General features: G+C 36.9%; 2 protein-coding genes across 2 annotated transcripts; both read left to right on the top strand.

Annotated features, from left to right (window-relative positions):
- The first annotated feature begins 233 nt into the window (after nucleotides 1-233).
- On the top strand, nucleotides 234-1,847 carry LOC136071102 (uncharacterized). The gene is made up of 2 exons (XM_065781992.1): nucleotides 234-1,278; nucleotides 1,557-1,847. The coding sequence occupies exons 1-2, from the start codon at nucleotides 234-236 to the stop codon at nucleotides 1,592-1,594; spliced, it is 1,083 nt and encodes a 360-aa protein (XP_065638064.1). The 3' UTR covers nucleotides 1,595-1,847.
- A 4,826-nt stretch (nucleotides 1,848-6,673) lies between these two features.
- Nucleotides 6,674-19,908, top strand: LOC112010716 (uncharacterized). Its single transcript, XM_024043069.2, has 11 exons — nucleotides 6,674-6,836; nucleotides 6,931-7,282; nucleotides 7,394-7,472; nucleotides 7,558-7,652; nucleotides 8,146-8,250; nucleotides 8,344-8,423; nucleotides 17,297-17,387; nucleotides 17,460-17,567; nucleotides 17,829-17,915; nucleotides 19,425-19,493; nucleotides 19,592-19,908. The coding sequence occupies exons 2-11, from the start codon at nucleotides 7,055-7,057 to the stop codon at nucleotides 19,718-19,720; spliced, it is 1,071 nt and encodes a 356-aa protein (XP_023898837.1). The 5' UTR covers nucleotides 6,674-6,836; nucleotides 6,931-7,054; the 3' UTR covers nucleotides 19,721-19,908.
- The last annotated feature ends 839 nt before the right edge of the window (nucleotides 19,909-20,747 follow it).

The following is a 20,747-nucleotide window of genomic DNA, read 5'->3' as shown; positions in this document are numbered from 1 at the left end:
CACTCAGCCACGTCATCATCCCACGTCAGCATCCCGCGTCAGCATCCCACGTCAGCATCCACGTCAGCATTCCACGTCAGCGTCAGCCGTTGACCGTTGACCGTTGACTTTGACCAAGGTCAAAATTTTTCAACAAGACCTGTCTTGCTCAGTTTTTCATGTAGATTCTGATTTTGGGCTCTGTTTCTGCATTTTAGGTCTCTAAATCTCATTTTTTGGTCATTTTCTTCATTATGGCTCAACAAAATGAACGCGACATCATACGTCCTACCACCATTATGTTGGATGGTCCTACTAGCTATCATGCATGGTCTCAGAATATGACTGTTTTTCTCAAGGGTCGTAAAATGTGGAGATATGTGACTGGTTCAATTCCTAAGCCAGTACCAAACCCTAAGTCCAAAGTCATAGCTGCTGAAGAGTCTTCCACGACTACTGTTACAACAGATGATTATGAAGATCGCCTAGAGGAATGGGAGAGTATTCAGAGTAAGATCTTGTCTTGGTTTATTAATACCTCTATTCCCTCCATTCATAATCTTCTTCCTCGTCTTGAGACTGCTGAGGCTGCTTGGAAGTTTTTGGCCGATCGCTATAATTGTACTAATGATTCAAGCTTAGAGTTCCACATTGAATCAAAACTTTATCAAATACGACAAGAGACAGGTCAGTCCATTTCTGATTTTTATTCTCAGACTTCTACTATGTGGGAACAACTCTCTGCTGCAGATCCTCCACTAGTGTGTTCTAAGGACATTGAGCTCTTTGCCAAATATCGGGATCGCCGTAAATTTATGCACTTCATGATGGGTTTGCGTGAGGATTTTGAGCCTACTAGGGCTTCTCTGCTTAGCCGGTCTCCTACTCCTTCTCTTGATGCTGCAGTGAAGGAGCTCATCTCTGAGGAAAACCGTCGGCCTGCTTATCACATGTCATCATCTGATCATGTATTGGCTACACCATCTCCACAGCCTCCCATTGCTGCATTCACTGCTCCTCCACGGATAAACTCTGGGCGTCCCACCTCTCAGTCTTCCAAAGGTACTCGCTGTGAGTTTTGCCGTGCTAAAGGCCATGACATCTCAGTTTGTCGCAAACTGCAGAAATTTGTGCAAGAGCAGAATAAAGCTTCTCTTCCTCGGGCAGCTGCTGTATGTCCTTCAGATCCATCGGTTCCTACAGGTCCATCTTTGACTTCCTCACTTACTACGGCTGATATTGAGGCAGTTGTTCAACAGGTTTTATCCCGCACTTCCACTGCCCTTTCTGTCACCTCAGGTAAACAACCTTGGTTTTTTGATACTGCATGTTGTAACCATATGACTCCTGATGAATCCCAATTTTCTGATAAGGCACCCTTAGAACATCCAATCACCATTTACACTGCTGATGGAACTCCTATGCCTGTTAGTCATAAAGGAACAATCTCTTCTCCTTGTTTATCCCTTAGTGACACTTTTCATATCCCAAAGTTATCCCTCAATTTGCTTTCTGTTGGTCAACTTTGTGAATTAGGCGTAGATCTTCTCTTTACTAATCATGGTGTGGATGTGCAGGATCCCCGGACAGGTCAAGTGCTTGGGACAGGCCGTAAGGTTGGTCGCATGTTTGAGGTTCATGACTTGAAGATTCCTTCACAAGTTGTTTCTGCAGCTGCTACCACTACCACCTCCTCACCTGATCTATGGCATGCTCGTCTTGGTCATCCATCCTTATCTCGTCTTCAGTTGTTAGCTTCTCAAGGTCATTTAGGTTCAGTTCAGTTTCAAAAATTTGATTGTACTTCCTGTCATTTTGGCAAACAAACAAAATTGCCCTTTAATAATAGTGACTCATTTTCTTCTGCACCCTTTGATCTTATACATTCTGATATTTGGGGTCCTGCACCTGTTCCTACTGAGGGGGGATCTAGATATTTTGTCATATTTGTGGATGATTTTTCTCGATATTCTTGGATTTATCTGCTTCATCATAGGTCTGAACTTGTGTCTATTTACCAAACATTTCATAAAATGATTCAAACACAGTTCAATCGCACCGTCAAAGTTTTTCGATCAGATAATGCTCAAGAATATAATGATAAATCTTTCCTATCCTTTTTAGACAATCATGGTACACTTACTCAGCGGTCTTGTCCTTACACCTCTCAACAAAATGGTCGTGCAGAACGAAAACATCGTCACATTCTTGATGTTGTCCGCACCCTTCTCATTTCTGCCTCTCTTCCTGAGCGCTTTTGGGGTGAGGCTGCACTCACTGCTGTATACACCATTAATCGTATCCCTTCACCAACTACACACAACAAATCACCATTTGAGCTTCTCTATGGTCAAACCCCTGACTACTCCTCTCTTCGGGTTTTTGGTTGTGCTTGCTTTGTCTCTCTTCCTCCTCATGAACGAACAAAGCTCCAACCTCGTGCTCGTCTCTGTTGTTTCCTTGGTTATGGTGTATCTCAAAAGGGGTTTCGCTGCTATGATCCCATTTCTCATCGTCTTCGTGTCTCCCGTCATGTTGAGTTTTGGGAACATCGTCCTTTTACGAGTCTTCAGCAGTTTCCTACATCCTCTTCCTCTGAGTCTCCCATTTTTACTGATCTTTTCCTCCCTCTCTATCCTGAACTTGTGGAGGATTCTTCAACATCGGCTGCCTCTCCAGACGACTCATCTCCGGTTCTGTCCCCGGCATATGACCTGCCTGTCTTGGATCCTGTGGCACCACCCTCTCCTGAGTCTCCTGATGGTCCTGAACTTCGTCGTTCCACTCGGGTAAGCATTCCTCCCCCTTATCTCTCTGATTATCATTGCTCTTTTGCCCTTGCCACCCTCTATGAACCTCACACCTATCGTGAGGCCCATACTGACCCTCTTTGGCAGCAAGCTATGAATGATGAACTAGATGCCCTTCATAAAAATCACACTTGGGATATGGTTGATTTGCCTCCTGGTCAGTCTGTAGTAGGTTGTAGGTGGGTTTACAAGATCAAGACCAAGGCTGATGGATCTGTTGAACGATACAAGGCTCGCCTAGTTGCCAAGGGCTTTACCCAAGAGTATGGCATTGACTATGAGGAAACATTTGCTCCTGTTGCTCGCCTTACATCTGTCAGATGTCTCATTGCTGTAGCTGCTGTTCGCCGTTGGCCTCTTTATCAAATGGATGTGAAGAATGCTTTCCTCAATGGAGACCTTCAAGAAGAAGTGTACATGCAACCACCCCCTGGCTATCCACATTCAGGCAGTCAAGTTTGTCGCCTTCGCCGTGCTCTTTATGGCCTCAAGCAGGCTCCTCGAGCTTGGTTTGAAAAGTTCAGCTCAGTTGTTGCTCAGCAGGGTTTCACTTCGAGTCCTCATGACACTGCTCTCTTCGTCCGAAGATCCTCTGCTGGTATCACTCTTATTCTTCTCTATGTTGATGATATGATTATTACTGGAGATGATTCTGCAGGTATCCGCTCTCTCCAGCACTTCCTTAGTCAGCATTTTGAGATGAAAGATTTGGGCACTCTCAGCTATTTTCTTGGGCTTGAGGTTACCTCATCCTCTGATGGATACTATCTTTCCCAAGCTAAATATGCTTCTGATCTTCTCTCCAAAGCCGGTATCACTGACAACAAGACTGTTTCCACTCCTTTGGAATACAATGCCAAGCTCACACCCTTGGATGGTGAACCTATATCTGATGCTACTCGCTATCGTCAGTTGGTTGGTAGTCTGATCTATCTCACTGTTACTCGTCCAGATATTTCACATGCCGTGGGTATGGTTAGTAAATTCATGGATGCCCCTCGTTCTGTCCACTATGCTGCTGTTCTTCGGATTCTCCGATATGTCAAGGGTACACTTTATCATGGTCTACACTACTCCTCTCGGTCTTCTCTTGAGCTTCATGCTTATTCAGATGCGGACTGGGCCGGTGATCCGACTGATCGATGCTCTATCACAGGTTTCTGTTTCCTGTTGGGTACTTCTCTTGTCTCATGGCGTAGCAAAAAGCAGGATGTTGTTTCCCGTTCCAGTACTGAGGCTGAGTATCGTGCCCTTGCCGACACCACCTGCGAGCTTGTCTGGCTTCGCTGGCTCTTGGCTGACATGGATGCTCCACAGCCCACTGCTACTCCTCTTTATTGTGACAATCGTAGTGCTATCTACATTGCTCATAATGATGTCTTCCACGAACGCACCAAGCACATTGAGATCGACTGCCACATTACTCGCCAGCATCTCAAGAAAGGCAATCTCAAGTTGTTCTCCATCTCATCTGCTGACCAGCCTGCTGATATCTTCACCAAGTCTCACCCACCTGGTCGTCTTCGAGATCTTATATCCAAACTCCAGTCGGCTTCCTCCTTGCCACCTCGAATTTGAGGGGGGATGTTAGTGTATAGATTAGCCCATTGGGCTTAGCCTAGTATATTACTTGTACTATATTTATATTACTTGTACTGCACACATACCTAGCCTATATAAAGACTCTCTTTTGTACATTGTTTTTTACATTCATTATTGTACTAACTATTCAGTCATTCTCTCTCTCTTTATATTGTTAACAGTCAACAAATGGAGGGTCAAGATCAACTGAAATGGGATATATAATGTAAGAGATCCTCCAGGAAGAGGGAGAGAGATGAAAAATAGAAAACATAGTAGCCATTTGTATGTTCTTCGAAACCCTTGTAACCAAGCACCGAAGAAGTAATAAGAACGACAAGCTTCTCAGATGAGGGCCGAGGACAAAATTTCGTACTTTAACCCCATGTTTTTGTTATTCAAATCAACCCGTAACAAGGCCTAGTTGTTGTATCCCTCACTAAAACTTAGCTCTTTGGCTCACTCTCTACAAATTTATTGTATTGGGCTAGTTGGGCTTGAGTTCGCTCATCTAGTAGCAGAAGTGCTCAAACCCAGTCCCTACAACTATAAATTGTTGTTGAATTCAAAATACATTATATTTTCCATTACATAAAACTTATAAAAAAAAAAATACTTTTAGATAATACATAAGATAATACAAGCACTAATTAACCTACAAATTTACATTATATTCTTATAAAATAATTATATTACATTTTCTCGTGTATCGCATAGGTTTGTAACTAGTTTTGTCTAAAATTCAATTTAGTTATGTAACTTTTGATTTTTCTATTTTAGTTCTATAAAATGAATGTTATTGGGGAAATTCAAAAATACCAAAACTACATTGTTTTGGGACACTTAATGGCAACTCTTCCAATAGAAGTGGATGGAAGTATACAAATGGAAGTCATAGGATTGAAATAACTAAATTAAAAATTACAAGATTGAATTAAATTTTAAAGAGTAATGCTTGAGATCAGGGACGAAGTCAAGACTTGAAATTAGAGATGGCGGCTTTGCTGCTAACTGTGTGCGGCAGCTCTAGCCTCTGGCTTTGCTATTTAGCCACTTAGGGGGTTTTTTTTTTAATAATTTTTTTATTAAGTGTTTTTTATGCATACTGCTGAGTAATGACAAATTATTTTGTTAAACTTTTTTTAAAGTGTCAAGTTATTTGTTTTGCGTAAAATTGGTTTATTGGGCTTAAATAATTTTTTTTTATAAAGACACCTATCTGCAGTAGCCATGTAATTTGCTTTGGGTAATTTTTTTTATTGGGCTTAAATAAAATTAAAACGATACAATTTATAATTGGACCTTTTTTCATTTTGAAAAAGACAGCTTACACGCAGTAGTCATGTAATGTAAGTGAATTGGAGGAGAAATTATAGAGCCGGCATCATGTTATTTATCCACTATTTCATTAAAAAAATTTCATTTGTTTAAAATTGCTGAGTCAGTAATTAATTTCTATTTAAATTTTTTTTTAATTAACAATTTTAAATAAATAAAATTTTTTTAGTAAAATAATAGACTACAACACTAATCTACTATATGAATTTTATAATTTCTGGAATGGGAGACAGTAAGTTAGTCTGGTTGTCTGTATCAAAAAAAAGTTGGTTTGGTTGTCCATGATTGATGTGGATTGCAATAATTGAACTACACAGCAAAGTCGTTTACAGATCTCCACGAGCACGCAGAGTGATATATACTCAGAAGTCGGCAGTGGGCAGTGCCCCTCGTGCCATGTCAAAATCTTAAATTTCACTACAAATGGGAGTAGTACAGGTCGCCAACTCTTGAAAGGGAGACAACCACCCCCCACCCATTTTGATTTTAGCCCAATATGGAACAAATTAGATATCACATCGGCACACTTTGTTGCAGCTTGCAAGGAATGTATTGATACTCGTTACACTTTCTAATTTAGGTGTTGTGCCAAACTCCCCTGCTATTAGTATGTCCAATTTTTTTAATATATAGGTCAAATTCTTTTATAGTTCAATGAGATGGAAGTATACCAAGGGAAAGATATCCTATTGAAGGATTTCAATTTTAATTTAAACTAGTTGTAGATCCACATAATGCGTGAGGATAAATAATTATTTTTTATAATTATAGTATACTATATAATTTGTTTTTTAAATTTTGGTGAGAAATAATTTGTTTTCCTCAAAAAACTAAACAATTTATAAGATTATTTTTCTTTTATCTATCTCAAAAAATATATCACCATCATTTTATTATTTGGATTTGCTTGATTGATGTTATTATTGGGTATTATTACAGTTTTACCCTCCGGAGGCTTGTTTGTTTGTAGAGTGTACAAGACTTGTAGAAATGAAAAGAAGCTGTGGGTAAATGGTACCTACCTCCAGGCTCCAGTTCCAGCACCGGTTTGAGGAGGATGTGAATCTCTCTTTCCCACAACCAGAAAGAACAAAACGAATGGGAGAGAGTGCGTGAAAACTGAAAAAGGTGAGTGACTTGTGAGTGTGAGTAGCAAAAGCATATTCCTTTTTTTGGTTCATTTTCTTCTCTTTGAGATTGAGTGTATTTTGTATTTTTGTAGAGCTGCCTGTTCCTGGGTCTCTCTGCTAATCTCCAATTTGAATTACAATAACTCTCAGTAGTTAATATTTCTAAAGAATTAAAAAAAAAAAAAAGAGAGGAGGAAATCAAAGAGAAGAGAAGAGATGGGGGAATCGGAATCGGAATCGGCAAAGAAAGTGGAGGAAGAAGTAGGAAGAGTGGTGGAGCAGGCTAAGGAGCTTCAGGACTCCGCCTCGTCTTTCATTTCTAAGGCCTCCTTCGACAACCAATCCCTCCGTAACCGTGTCGTTTCCCTCGACTCTTCCATTCGTCGCCTCCGCTCCCTCCTCTCTCATAACCACCACCTTCTCGACCCCAAGTTAGTAGACAAGGCAATCATTATTATTCTTTCCCTCTCTTTCTCTCTCTTTGCATGTTCATTTCTCTTTGGATCCCATTCCCATTCTTCTTCTTTTTTCTCATTAATTTTAATTTGTGAGCAGCTCGAAGAAGATTTACAGAGAGCGAGGTGTATCATGGTTGATGGAGACGCCGCTTCTTTCCTTCCTCCCAAAACTCAAGGTTACTATTGGAATTCCAATCCAAATTTATATTTATATTTATAGTTGAATTTGTTTATTAAAATTGAAATGAATTTGATATGTAGGGGGATTTTTGAAGATGTTTCTGGGTCCTATTAATGTTCGTGCCTCTCAAAAAGACGTTCAATTAAAGGTTAAAGAGGAGTACAACAGTTACAGAGTATGCTTTCCTTCTTTATCTTTCTATCTCTTCCTCCTTTTTCTTATTTGTCGTATTCTATTCTGCCTTTTTTGCTTTTACAAATACACTACTCTATGTTTTCTTTTCATCCTCTTCTGCAACACATTTAGAGTGTACTTACCAATTATAATGCCTAATGCTTCATTTGGATGGAACAAATTATAAATTAAAATTTTCAATATTTTGTTTAAATGACTTGAATAGAGTGTCAAATAGCAAACTACTTTTTATAGTGAGGATTATTGTATAGTATGCTCTGTAACTAATCCGACTAAAGTTCTCCTAGCTCATCCAAAAAAAAAAAAAAATGCTCGATCAATCAAGTGTTAAATTCATATTAAGCATTTAATACTAGCAATTTGTTTTTCAAGTCCCTTGATTTTAAATCTTCATATTCAAATGCAACCTAAAAGAATATCAATCAAAGAAGCTTCGCTTCCACTAAAAACTCTCTTTTATCTCTTTGGACCAGGATAGAACTGCCCTTCTGTTTCTCCTTTTCCCATCAGTGCTTCTTATTCTGAGGTCTTGGATTTGGGATGGATGCTTGCCAGCTTTTCCCGTTCAACTGTACCAGGTATCTCCCTAATCAAGTTTTGAAGCCCTGATTTTGAAGATTTGTATATATATATTTTTTTTGATATTTAATATGGAACTTGCACTTTGTCAGGCTTGGCTTTTGTTCCTCTACACCGGCTTGGCATTGCGAGAAAACATTTTGAGAGTGAACGGAAGTGATATTCGTCCATGGTAAAAGTGCATACAATCTTTCATGGCATTCAATTTTTGCTACTAAATAAACAATGATCATGCTTTTTGTCATAATATGGGGCTTTGAGAGCATGTTTCTTGTGTTTTTACTTTCCTAATTAGAACAAACTGGTTTGACACTCTGTGAACAATGGTTTTATATATTATATATTAGAAAACATCTGAATTCAATTTTAGTGATGACTTATATTCGGATGACCTTTTAGTTAATATTGAGTTTATCTGGATCTACTTGTTCCTTTATGAAGGTCTATGCATGGTTGGAAACCCATAAATTAGGTGGTGGGATTTGAAGGGAGAGAAACAAAATGTGTTTAAAAATAAAATGATAAAAAAAGGCAAGTGAGATCCAGACAAAGATGTTGATAAGATGTGGAATGAAATTGCTAGTTGTATTAAAAAAAGTGGCTAAAGAAGTACTCAATAAACCTAAAGGATGTCAGCAACAGACTAAGTAGATTTGGTAGTGGAATAAGGAGGTTCAACCAGCATTTAGATGAGAGAGAGAAGCCTAACTAGATGCAGAGACAATGTGGTATGGGGGGCTGGCTATTAGGAATTTAAGAAAATTTAATGAAGCCTTATTTGGAAGTGGTTGTGTAGATATGGCATTGAGAGAGAGTTGTTATGGTGTAGAGTGATTGAGGTGAAGTAGTGCTTGTGTGGAGGGGGAAGGGAGGGGGTGGGTGGTGGGGGGGGTGGGGTGCACTGAAGTGGTTTCGGATTCTTATGGGGTTAGTCTTTGGAAATCTATTAGATGGGAGACTGTGGACCAGCTACTCCTTTATTGTCCTATAGCTACTGACTTGTGGAGTATATTTGGTTTGTTTGGAGTTCAATGGGCTATTCCAAAAAGAGTTTTGGATTTGTTTTCTTCTTGGCAAGGATGGTTTGTTTGATTGGATGTCATCTTTGGGTTACGTTTCTTTTGCGTCTCTTTTAGATTTCATTGATCATTGTAACTTGAGAGTTTGATTGTGATGGTCTCATAGTATACTTCTTGTAGACTTTGGCCTTGTTTTTCCAATAAAGTTAAGTTATTTATCAAAAAAAGAAAAAAAAGAGAGGCTTTATATCCTATTACCAAGCTACTTTTGGGTATCTTATTTGTGTCACTACTCACTACCTGGTAAATGCACTTTTTATATTGTTTGTGTTGGTTATCTCAGGTATTCTTGGTAAAGGATGTTCAAATCTTGATGTAGAAGATTTAATCTAGGTATTGTACCCATTTGGTGCATATCTGACTTACCAGTAAAAAAAATCTAGGTATTGCCTACATGATGAGAGGTGAAGGAAAAATCTGTGGTTTGACTTGAATAAATATAGAATGACAAAGTTTAGCTACAGAATTAGTTGTAACCTAAGGCTACAGCCTACTCAATATCTTTTTATTGAAGGTGAATTTTGATAAATCCACCATTGGATTACTTATTTTTCTTATATACTCCATGCTTGCAAAATTTCTAAAAAATTGAAGATTAATAGCTGTGTCATCAATAAATTATTTAATTTGCAAGTTTTTGTAGTTTAAAGTTATGCATAAAATATAAGCTTATTGATCATATAGTAAGTAATATTTGATTGACACAAAATTTGATATGTATATTAAGAGTATAAAGAACGTGCAATTCAGCTGTTAGATTTTCAGAATATTTAGTAATTTTTATTTTATTCAGTAAGGTTATAGTTTAAGGCTACAACCAATTTTGTAGTTAAACGTTGTCTAATATGGAATCTAATTGAAAATATGAAAGGACTGTATATTATAATACATGGTACTAGAAATGTGTATTTTGAAAATATTAGATATTGCCATCTCGCTCTTTGGCTTGAAAATATCTAACATGGTCAAAGTCAACATGGGGTTTAGTCTTTGAAAGGGGTGAGAAGAGGTTGGAAGAGTAGGGGAAGGTTATTTTAATTGTATGTCAGATTTGATGTTGGGGATGGTTAGAGACTTTGCTTCTGGCATGATGTTTGGGTTTTAGACATTCCATTAGTCTCCAGACTTGTTTTGGTTGGAACTTGTGATTTGTATAGCAGTGCAAGATTGGGAATTGGAATGGATAGATACTACCTTTGATTTCTTGTATTAAGAAAAGCCCTAAGAGTTTGGTGAGGCTCAGAATATTTGGAAGTTTTCTATGAATGAGAAGTGTCAAACTTCGAAATACTACAGAAAATAAATAGAAGATGAGAAAAGAAAAATGGAAGATATTAACATGGCTCGGTCTTAGATGAGAAAGAGAATGGAAGATATTATTGTTATTCAGTCAATAAGACCAAAGTCCACAACACCAAACCCAAATTCCTTTATCTTTCTATCAAGTGAGCACCAAAACCCAAATGCCTATGTCTTTCATTCACTTGATAGACAACAAATTACAAGGCCACCCATATTTATAATGGGATTTATAGAATTTGAAATAGGTCAACTATCAATTTATCACTGTTTTAAAAGCTGGACTGGACAGTTCAACCAGGAACCGGACCCGGTCTGGCCAAAGCCAAAAAAACCAGTTAAGAACCAGTAAAAATTGGGAACTGGTCTCCTTTACGGTTCTTTGATCATTCCGGTTTTTAAAACCATGCAATTTATTACATGTATAATTTGAATTTGAATTTCATATTAATATAATTGACTTATTTAGTCTCTTGAATTACTCCAAGTAATTAATTCTTTGATTTAGTCTTCATTCTTTGGAAAATGAACATATTCTCCTACATTCTCCCTCAAGTTGTGCATTAAATTGTTAAATTTTTGAGGAAATGCACAACTTGTAGGAATGGAAACCTATTTTTGAACTACTTCCTGCAAAGTAGTTTTTACTACCTTTTATTTTTGGTGGAGTATGAGAAAATTAGCAAACAAATGAGAAACTTATTATGAATCAATTTACATACTTCAAAACATTAAATGGCAACTCACCCTCAATCAAAATTCCGCAAGAAATACTCTTATGAAGATAAAACTGTAGTATTGACATGGTGAAATCCTTTGCTGGATAGAATTTAGGCGCCTTTTGCTGGATAGTTTACACTTTTCAGCTATAACTGAAGATGATGCCGAGTGGTTGGAAAGACTTTTTTGAAAAGAAGTTTTAGGTGTGGTGTGGTCAAGAGCTTGAATGGAGATAATGAACTGGGCCAGATGGCATTCCTGTGGCTTTTTTTTTTTGCCTTCCTCCATACATGTTGGAACATAATTAAATCTGATATTAGGGCGGTGTTTCAGGCTTTCCACAAGTAGGGTTAGTTTGAGAAAAGTCTTAATGCAACTTTTATAGCTCTCATTCCAGAAAAGTATGGCACACTTGATGTGAAGGAATTTCAGTCCATTAGCCTTGTAGGTGGAGTTCACAAAATTCTTGTTAAATTTTGGCTAATCGGCTAAGATTGGTGGTAGAGAATGTTCTCAAATTCTCAAAATTCCCTTGTGAAGGGGAAGCAAATTTTAGATTTCATTCTAAGAGTTAATTAATGCTTTGATGGCAGTTCAAAATCAGGAGACCTGGAGTGCTTTGCAAACTTGATTTGGAGAAAGTCTATGATCATGTAATTTGGGATTTTCTCATTGTTTGTTGAGAAGATGTGGGGTTTCAACAAAATGTAGGAGATGGATTTTGTTTTGTAGAAGTTTTGCATACCTACAGTTTTCTTTTCAATCTTCATCAATGGAAATCGGTTGCCTTTTGTTATTGTTATAGAGGCATTGAGCAGAACCTAAAAATTAGGCAGGAGGTAGGTAGGTATTTCTTGGGCTTTACAATCAGCAATTTGGAGAATAATCTATTGATGATTTCTTGTATTCTCTTTGCAAAAGACACATTGATTTTTTGTGAAGCTAACTCGAATAAAGTTTTGCACTTGAGGTATGTTTTTACTTGGTTTAAAGTTGACTCTGGTATAAAGGTTAACCTAGGAAAATCATGGTTGGTTCCTGTTGGGAATGTGCATGATCTAGAGGAGTTGGTGACTATTTTGGGGTGCAAAATGTCAAAGTTACCAATGGAATATTTAACCCTTCCTTTTGATTTTAAATTCAAAGCGAAGATCATTTGGATCACCATTCTAGAAATATGGAAAAAAGACCAGTGGAATGGAAATGACACTGATTTAATGAAAATTTATAGCAAGATTTTTATGGAGGGGTTTAGGTGAAGAGTCCAAATTTCATTTAATTAAATGGGATAAAATTTGTGAACCTTTTCAAAGTGGGGGTTTGACCATTTGGAACTTGAAATAGTATAATGGAGCTCTCTTAGGGAAGTTGTTGTGGAGATATGGTTCATAGAGAGAGGCATTGCGAAAGAGGGTCGTAGAGAAGAAGTATGGTACTTTATGGGGTGGATGGTGTACTAATGTTGTTAATGGGTCTTATGGTGTTAGCCTAGGATAATATATAAGAAGTTGTGCAATTGTTTTTGCAATTCATCAAGTTTTAGATGGGTGATGGTACCAAATTTTAATTTTGCTTTGATCTCTAGTGTGGTGATCTTTCTTTCAAGGAGGCCTCCCTAGAACTATTTAGTATTGCACGTGATAGGGAAAATTTTTATTTATTTTTGGATAAGTAATGAAAATATTATTCATATCATGAAAAGGAGTGACCCAAGTATACAACTGGGGACCAAAGCGATCAAAAACACAAATTACAAGCATCTATCAGATAATAAACCGAAGAAATAGAAAGACTTCCTATGATAGACTTCCAATCTGATAATGTTTTAAAGAAAAAAAGTTTTAAATCTGCTGTTGTCCTTTTGGAATCTTCAAAACATTGGCTATTTCTCTACCACCAAATGCACCTCATCAAACAAAGAGGGACAACCATCCAAATAACTCCATTATGATGCTGACCAAACTTTCCTTGCCAACGTGCTCGGAGATCAACCAGAGTCTTTGGCATTACCCAGTAGATACCAAACAAGGTGAACACCATAGATCACATCTTGAAAGCAATAGGACAATGTAAGAAAAGATGATCTACCGATTCTCCATTCCTTTTGCACATATAACACCAATCTAGAATCCACACTTTCCTTAAGCGTAAATTATCAATAGTCAAAATGGTCCCCAAAGCCATAGTCCAAAAATAGAACGCAACATTGGAAGGAACCTTTGGCTTCCAAATGCTTCTCCAAGGAAAAGATTGATTGTATACCCCCAATAAGGCCTAATAATAGCTACTCACCTTAAAGCCCCTTCTCTAACCAATTATCCAGCGTTTCTTATCCTCACCAGAACCCCTTAACGAGATTCTGTATATAACATCCATAAAGTTAGACAAAGATTCCAATTCCCAATCCTGAATAGCACGCAAGAACTCCATATCCCAATAGAGAACCCCATGGGGGAACTTCATGAGATCCGCCACATAAGCATCCTTAGCACTATTGATTTTGAATAACTCTAGAAAACATACACTCAAAGGATTATCCCCACACCAGATGTCATACCAAAATTTCACTCTAGTCCCATCTCCAATCTCAAACTGAATATAGCAAGAAAAAGTAGACCAGCCACTACTAATAGTCTTCCATAAACTCACCCCATAAGGGCCTTAAACAAAATTAGAGCACCAACCTCCCTCCTCACTTCCATATTTAACCCTTATCACTGTTCTCCATAGCGCGTCTTTCTCAGACCTAAATCTTCACAACCATTTTCCCAATAGTGCTTCATTAAAGCATCTTAAATTTCTAATTGCTAGAGCCCTGGCTTGAATAGGAGAACACACCTTGGACTGGTTCACCAAATGAAGTTTTGATTCATCTCCCAAGCCACTCCAAAGAAAATTCCATTGGAGTTGTTCTATATGATACGCTACATCTGTCGGAATTGGGAAAAGGGAAAGAGGAGAAGTAGGTAAATTGGATAGAGTACTTTTTATGAAAGTAACTCTACCCCCTTTGGAGAGATACAACTGTTTCCAACCCACTAACGTCCTTTCCACCTTCTCAATCATGGGATTCCAGATTGTCTTCTCTTTTAATTTTGCACCTAATGGAAGACCTAAGTATCTCATAGGAAGAGAACCCTGCTTGCAACCTAAAGCATCTACTAGCAGCTCAAAATTTGGAACCACTCCCACTGGGACTAACTTAGATATTTCCAAATTAATTTTCAAACCTAATATGATCTCAAACCATGATAGAATCAAATGTAGAAACAACATTTGGTCAAAATTAGCATCTCACATAATCAATGTATCATCTGCAAAAAGAAGATGAGTTACCTGTGAGTGATCATCCTTGGATGTACCCTACACTGAAACCAAACAAATGACCTTCCCTCACCGCCTTGTCCATCATTTTGCTAACCGCCTCCATAACTATAACAAACAAACAATAAGGACAAAGGACCACCCTGTCGTAAACCTCTATCGTTCTCAAAGAAACCACAAGGAGCTCCATTAATTGAAATTGAGAATTTAACCATGGATATACAAAAGAGAATCCATTTTCTCTATTTTTCTAGAAAACCACACCGCTCAAGCATATAGATAAGGAAACCCCAATTCACATGATCATAAGCCTTCTCCACATCCAACTTGCACAACACTCCCAGATCTCCTAATTTCAACTTACTATCCACTCATTGGCAATAAGAACAAAATCCAGAATCTGCCTATTTTTGACAAAGGCATCCTTAGACTCCAAACTAACATCTCCAACCACCTCTTTCAACCTATTAGCAAATACTTTAGAAATAATTTTGTAAACCCCATCTATTAGACTAATAGGGTGCAAATATTTCACCTCCATTGCATCTAATTTTTTGGGAATCAAAGAAATAAAGGTGGCATTTAAACTTTTCTCAAACTGACCTTTCTCATAAAAGACTTGAAAATTTTCCAAATATCTAATTTGATAACTTCCCAGCAAGTCTGGAAGAATCATAGGGAAACCATCTGGGCTAGGAGCTTTGTCCCCCTCAAAATCTTTAACCACCTCAAATATTTCTGCTTCATCACAAGGTCTCACAGCCTTGTCAGTAGAAATTTTTGGAAAGTTTAACACATCCGGTTAAGGGCGAATGGCTCCATGTTCCGTAAATAATTTCTTATAAAACTGAATAATACAGCCCTCGATACTTTCCTGGTCTGAACTCTGAAGTCAATACCCCCATCAACTTTGAGACTACGTGATAGGGAAAGTTTAGTAGCAAATCATTTACAGAACTGCAATGGATGTGTTCATTGGGTTTTGAATTTTATACAAACAATACATGATTGGGAGTTGGAGTCCATTTCGTCTTTCTTGGACTTAATATATTCACTATTAGAGCTAGGTAGGTGGAGAAGATAAACTTTGTTGGAAGTCATATGCACAAAAAGAGTTTAAGGTCAAATCTTACTACAGAGCCTTAACTCCAATGGAGACGTAGATTTTCCTTGGAAAAGCATTTGGAAGCCTTCAAGTCCAGCAAGAGTTGCTATCTTTTTGTAGACTGCCACATTGGGGAGAATCTTAACAATAGACAACTTGAGAAAAAAGAATATTATTATGCTGAATTGATGTTGTATGTGCAAAAGGCATGGGGAGAATTGATCATTTACTCCATTGTTCACTTGCTTTAGAGTTGTGGACTATGGTCTTTAGCCTTTTTGGGACTCAATGGGTGATGCAGAGGGAGTTAAGACTTATTAGCTTGTTGGGAAGGTCGATTTGGTTGATGTTGGAACATAGAAATTCTTGTTGACTGTTTTTGGTCTCAATTACGTTCATTATTTATCCCAAAATAAAAGGAAATTCTATGAAAGGTGATTCTTTGCGTCCGTTTGGAATAGTTTATTTAGCTGAAACTAAAAACTTTTTGCTGAAAGTATAGAAAAAATGTTAAAAAATAAGCTGAATAGTACAGTGGGACCATGAATAGTATCAAAAAGTGCAGTGGAACTTATAAATAGTAGCAAAAATAAGCTGAAAGTGGAAATAAGCTGAAAAATTCAGCTCATCCCAAACGCACACCTTATTGCTTAATGTGGTGCATTAGAGCATTAGGCAAATAAGGATTTCTAGAAGCTTCGAGGGGTGTGAAATTACCATTTTAGATTTGAAACTGCTGTTTTTCAGATCCATGTTTAAATGGATGACAGTGTCAGGATTATTTTCATTTTCAAACTTATTAGATTTGATTATCTTTGTAACTTTAGAATTTAATTGTGGGTGTACTTATTGTATTCTTCTTGTGTACTTGGGCTACATACCTTGTTACTTATATATGAAAAAAGAATTTGAAAATAGGTCAACCATCAATTTATTATGTGTCTATTTTGAATTTGAATTTCTTATCAATAAAATTGATTGCTCCAATCCCCTGATTTAGTGAATCCCTTCCAACAAGAAGGTGTGTTTTGTTAAGCAGTAATACTAGGTTGTCAATTGAACTAAGCAAGCACGAAGCTGCCCCTTTACTCAAAAGATAATGGATTAAGCTCTGTATGAGTTTGACTTTGGCTGACTTCAGACACTTGAGAGAAAAATAAAAAAGAAGTTTGGCTCTGTTCTATTGTACTGACTTAAATTGATGTCTGGTTCGTGTCCTCTAACCCCCCGCCCCAGTTTTTTTCTTGGGTGTTGCAAATGCCTTGAGCTTTTAGAGTTAATCTTGTCTCTTTGTAGTTAGAGGCTTTTCTTGTTTACTTCCTCTGATTGGGGATCTACCTGTTTTCCCTGATAAAATTTTCTATACTTACCTCAAAAGAAATATCACATTATATTTCTGTCAAAATGCACATTAAAGTGTGTTTCAGTTTCTTTATCAGTGCTTCATCTTTGACATGGCACTTTGTTTTGGCTGTGTTGCACAGCACAGAGTATTTTACAAACACACTGATTTTGCAGGTGGATTTATCATCACTATTGTGCTATGCTTATGGCCCTGGTTAGTCTCACATGGGAGATTAAAGGACAACCAAATTGCGCCCGAAAGCAGGTTACTTTTGTCTAACAATGTACTAACAATAACATAGGTTCTGTATATAGTTATCAGTTAAATCTTGTGCAGAGAGGTGTTCAACTTTTCCTACAATGGGCTATGATGCAAGGGGTTGCGATGCTTTTACAAAATAGATATCAACGCCAGAGACTCTATACTCGTATTGCATTGGGAAAGGTGCCATCCCCCAAATTGTCTTTGCCCATTAAATTTGCCTTTGTCATTCTATGTTTTATATTAAATATAGACCATTTTACACATTTTGATCCCTAGTCTTTGGTCCCCCCCTACCCCCGTCCCCACCCTTGTTCTTTTGATCTTCCATGTTATTGCTATTATGAATCTTCTTTGTTAGAATGACAAGAATGATGAGGAATGTCTTTCTTTCAGATATACGTGAACATATGGTTCCAATATTTATTTTACTATTGTTTTCAGGCTAAGAGGATGGATGTTGTCTGGGGAGAAACGGCCGGTGTGGATGGCCAACTGTGGTTGTTGTGTCCCATTCTTTTCATTTTGCAGGTGATGTACGCAAAACTTGGTCATTACTTGTTAAACATTTACAGAAGCATGCTACTTAAATTATTCAGCTACTGTGTCATTCTTTACATCAAACTTACTAGAGTCCTTGGTTAGCATGAATCTTAGATAAAACTTTTTCTGTATTTATTAACTTTCTTTTTCTTTTGGCACTTCCTTTGTACATTCCCCATGTTTTAGGATTGCGCCTCTTTTTTTGAGCATATTTTTTTCAATGATTCATTTAAAGATGAATATAACCTATTGCATCTGTCACACCTTTATGTGTTTTGCATGACATGCAATGCTATTAATTGATTACCTATACACAGCTTCGATGAAAAGGAGGGTTGGCTGAACTTATATTTGGTAAAGATAGAGGGGGGGTTTTGGCATAGATCCCTTTGTTTTAGTGTAAAATGTTTCCTGTTGGAAAATTTTTTGGAAAACATTTTTTTGTTGTTTGGCATAAATTTACTCATCACTTTAAAATACTAGGGTAAATTCCATTAACATACCCTAAGGTTTGGGCTAATGCCAACCAGGTCTAAGACTTTTCAAAACTAATTAATTTGGTCCTTAAAGCCAACTTAGTCCCTAAACACTGTTAGGCCAGGTAGTCATTTTTCCTCAACTGTCTTAGGGACTAAGTTGGCTTTAGAGACCAAATTGGTCAGTTTTGAAAAGTTTGACCTAGTTAGCATTAGCCTAAACTTCAAGGTATGTTAATGGAATTTACCCAAAATATTAATATAGGAAAACTAAAATCAGCCTAAAAAATAAGCACAATTAAAATAAAATTATTGAAAATTACAATAAGAAGCACAATCAAAATAAGATTGCTACAAAAAAAATTAATATAACAATTAACAAAAGATATCATTTTATTATTATTATTACTATTATTTTTTGTGTGGAAAGCAATAGAAGCTATCAACTAAACTTACACATTTGAGAGATTTTTTTGAGAGTTATTTGTCGTTTTAGTGGTTTTAAAGGTATGTTAGTTATATTGGAGGTTTTGAAGGTATTTTAGTCACTATGAAGGTTTCAAGGCTTTTTTTCCCCCTCATTTTGTAGGTTCGGGGGTATCTCAGTCATTTTAGAGGTTTTGACAGTATTTTTGTTATTTTGGAGATTTTGGGTTTATCATTTTAGACATTTTAGGGGGTACTTTTGTCATTTTGGAATGTATTTTACATTTTTTTCTTTTTAATTTATAAATAAATTAGGAGATAAATGTAATTTCACACAAAATGATTTTGGTTTGACCAAGTTTTTTAATTGCATCAAACACCCTAAAATGAGGAAAATATTTTCTGAAAAATGTTAATGCCTAAACAAATTGGGCCTTAATTTTATTTTGTGCTAAAAATATATCAAGAAGATGATGGCCTCCTGGATGGTATTATATTAGGAGTAAATTTTCATTTTTGTTATAAATAAATTTGTTGAAGTTAGCACAGTGACCTGAGTTTAGTTGTGGCTTTTATATTTTTGGACTTGATATAGGGTTTTGAGGCATATGTTGGACTACTGTTACTCAAGACTGCATTCATTGGGGTTGTTTCTGAATGGCAGGTAAGTTATTGTACAAAAAAACTTTAGCCAAATGATATAGCATTCTTGCCTCCTATGTACTGAAGCAATGTTTATTGATAGAAAGCTGTTGTTGGCAGGTATTTTTTTGTGGGATCCTTCTAGTTTTAATGGCTGTTGGGAATTTTACAAATACAGTAGAGACACTCATGGCGAAGTCAAGGTTTAAGGCAAAGATGAAAAGAAGTAAGAGCAAGCAGGAACTGTAACAGATCATCCCTAATTATCTTCTTCTTCCTAAAGCTTTTTGTAGGATTCCATTTTTGCAATGCTTTTCTTGGTCTCAATCTCAAACATGCTTCTTGAAGCTAAGGCTGTAAAAAATCACTTCATAAATCTTCGTTTTAACTTCCCATTAACCTATATATGATATAGCATTGATTTTTTTTTTTTTAAAGTGTGAGTACGAATGCATTTTGACAGAACCGTAATGTTTGATTCAAATTCTATGATTTTGTGTAGTACTTGGCCATATTATTTGGTCATCTCTTTGGGTAAAGTTGGAATCAAGGTATAGACTCTGTGAGGTCAGATTGTACTTCGTCCTCCTCAAAAAGAAAAAAAAAAAAAAAAGAAAAAAAAAAAAAGATTGTACTTCATCCTTGAGATGGTTTTGCTAGCAATCATGTAGGAAGACGTCACTGAGAAACCTTGAGTGCTTCCTAAAATGAAACATGGTTGGTAGAGATTGGTCCTCTTTTTGTGAAGGTGGGTTGGGGTTGTTTCTATGCAGAGCTTGATTATGCAGAACCAAGGCTGTGCTTGGCAGCAAAAGAATAGGACTATAGATTTGGAATTGGAGGTCATCTTTAGAAATATGGTGATGCCTCAATGTAGATACGATCCCAATTTTATAATTCCAATTCTATGCTGCCAAATTTAGGGTCGACATTTGTGTGTGTTCTTTTGTTTTTGATCTTATCAAGCTGTTCGTTTCTTGTTCTCAGTAATAATCCCCTTTGGGAAAATTGTAATCTCAAACATTGGATCAAAATGAATTGGACTCTTTATTCTTCTAATTTTGAAACTAGAAACCCTTTTGAGTATGAAACATGTCTCAATTTGTCATTCGGTAATTATTAAAAGAGTTGGGTGGACGGAAGATGTTAGCACTTGGGTGATTATATATTAAAATTAATAAAAATTCCTATAAAACTCATTTTATTTTTTGGTTGCCTGTTTCTTTTTCTTTCCTTTCCAACAGGAGCCATCACCAACACAAGTTTCGTCAAAGCT

Source organism: Quercus suber, unplaced genomic scaffold, assembly GCF_002906115.3.
Source record: "Quercus suber isolate HL8 unplaced genomic scaffold, Cork oak 2.0 scaffold_285, whole genome shotgun sequence".
In the NCBI taxonomy this organism is placed as follows: Eukaryota; Viridiplantae; Streptophyta; class Magnoliopsida; order Fagales; family Fagaceae; genus Quercus; species Quercus suber.
The sequence above is the reverse complement of the archived record's forward strand: the minus strand, read 5'-3'. Positions and strand labels throughout refer to the sequence as shown.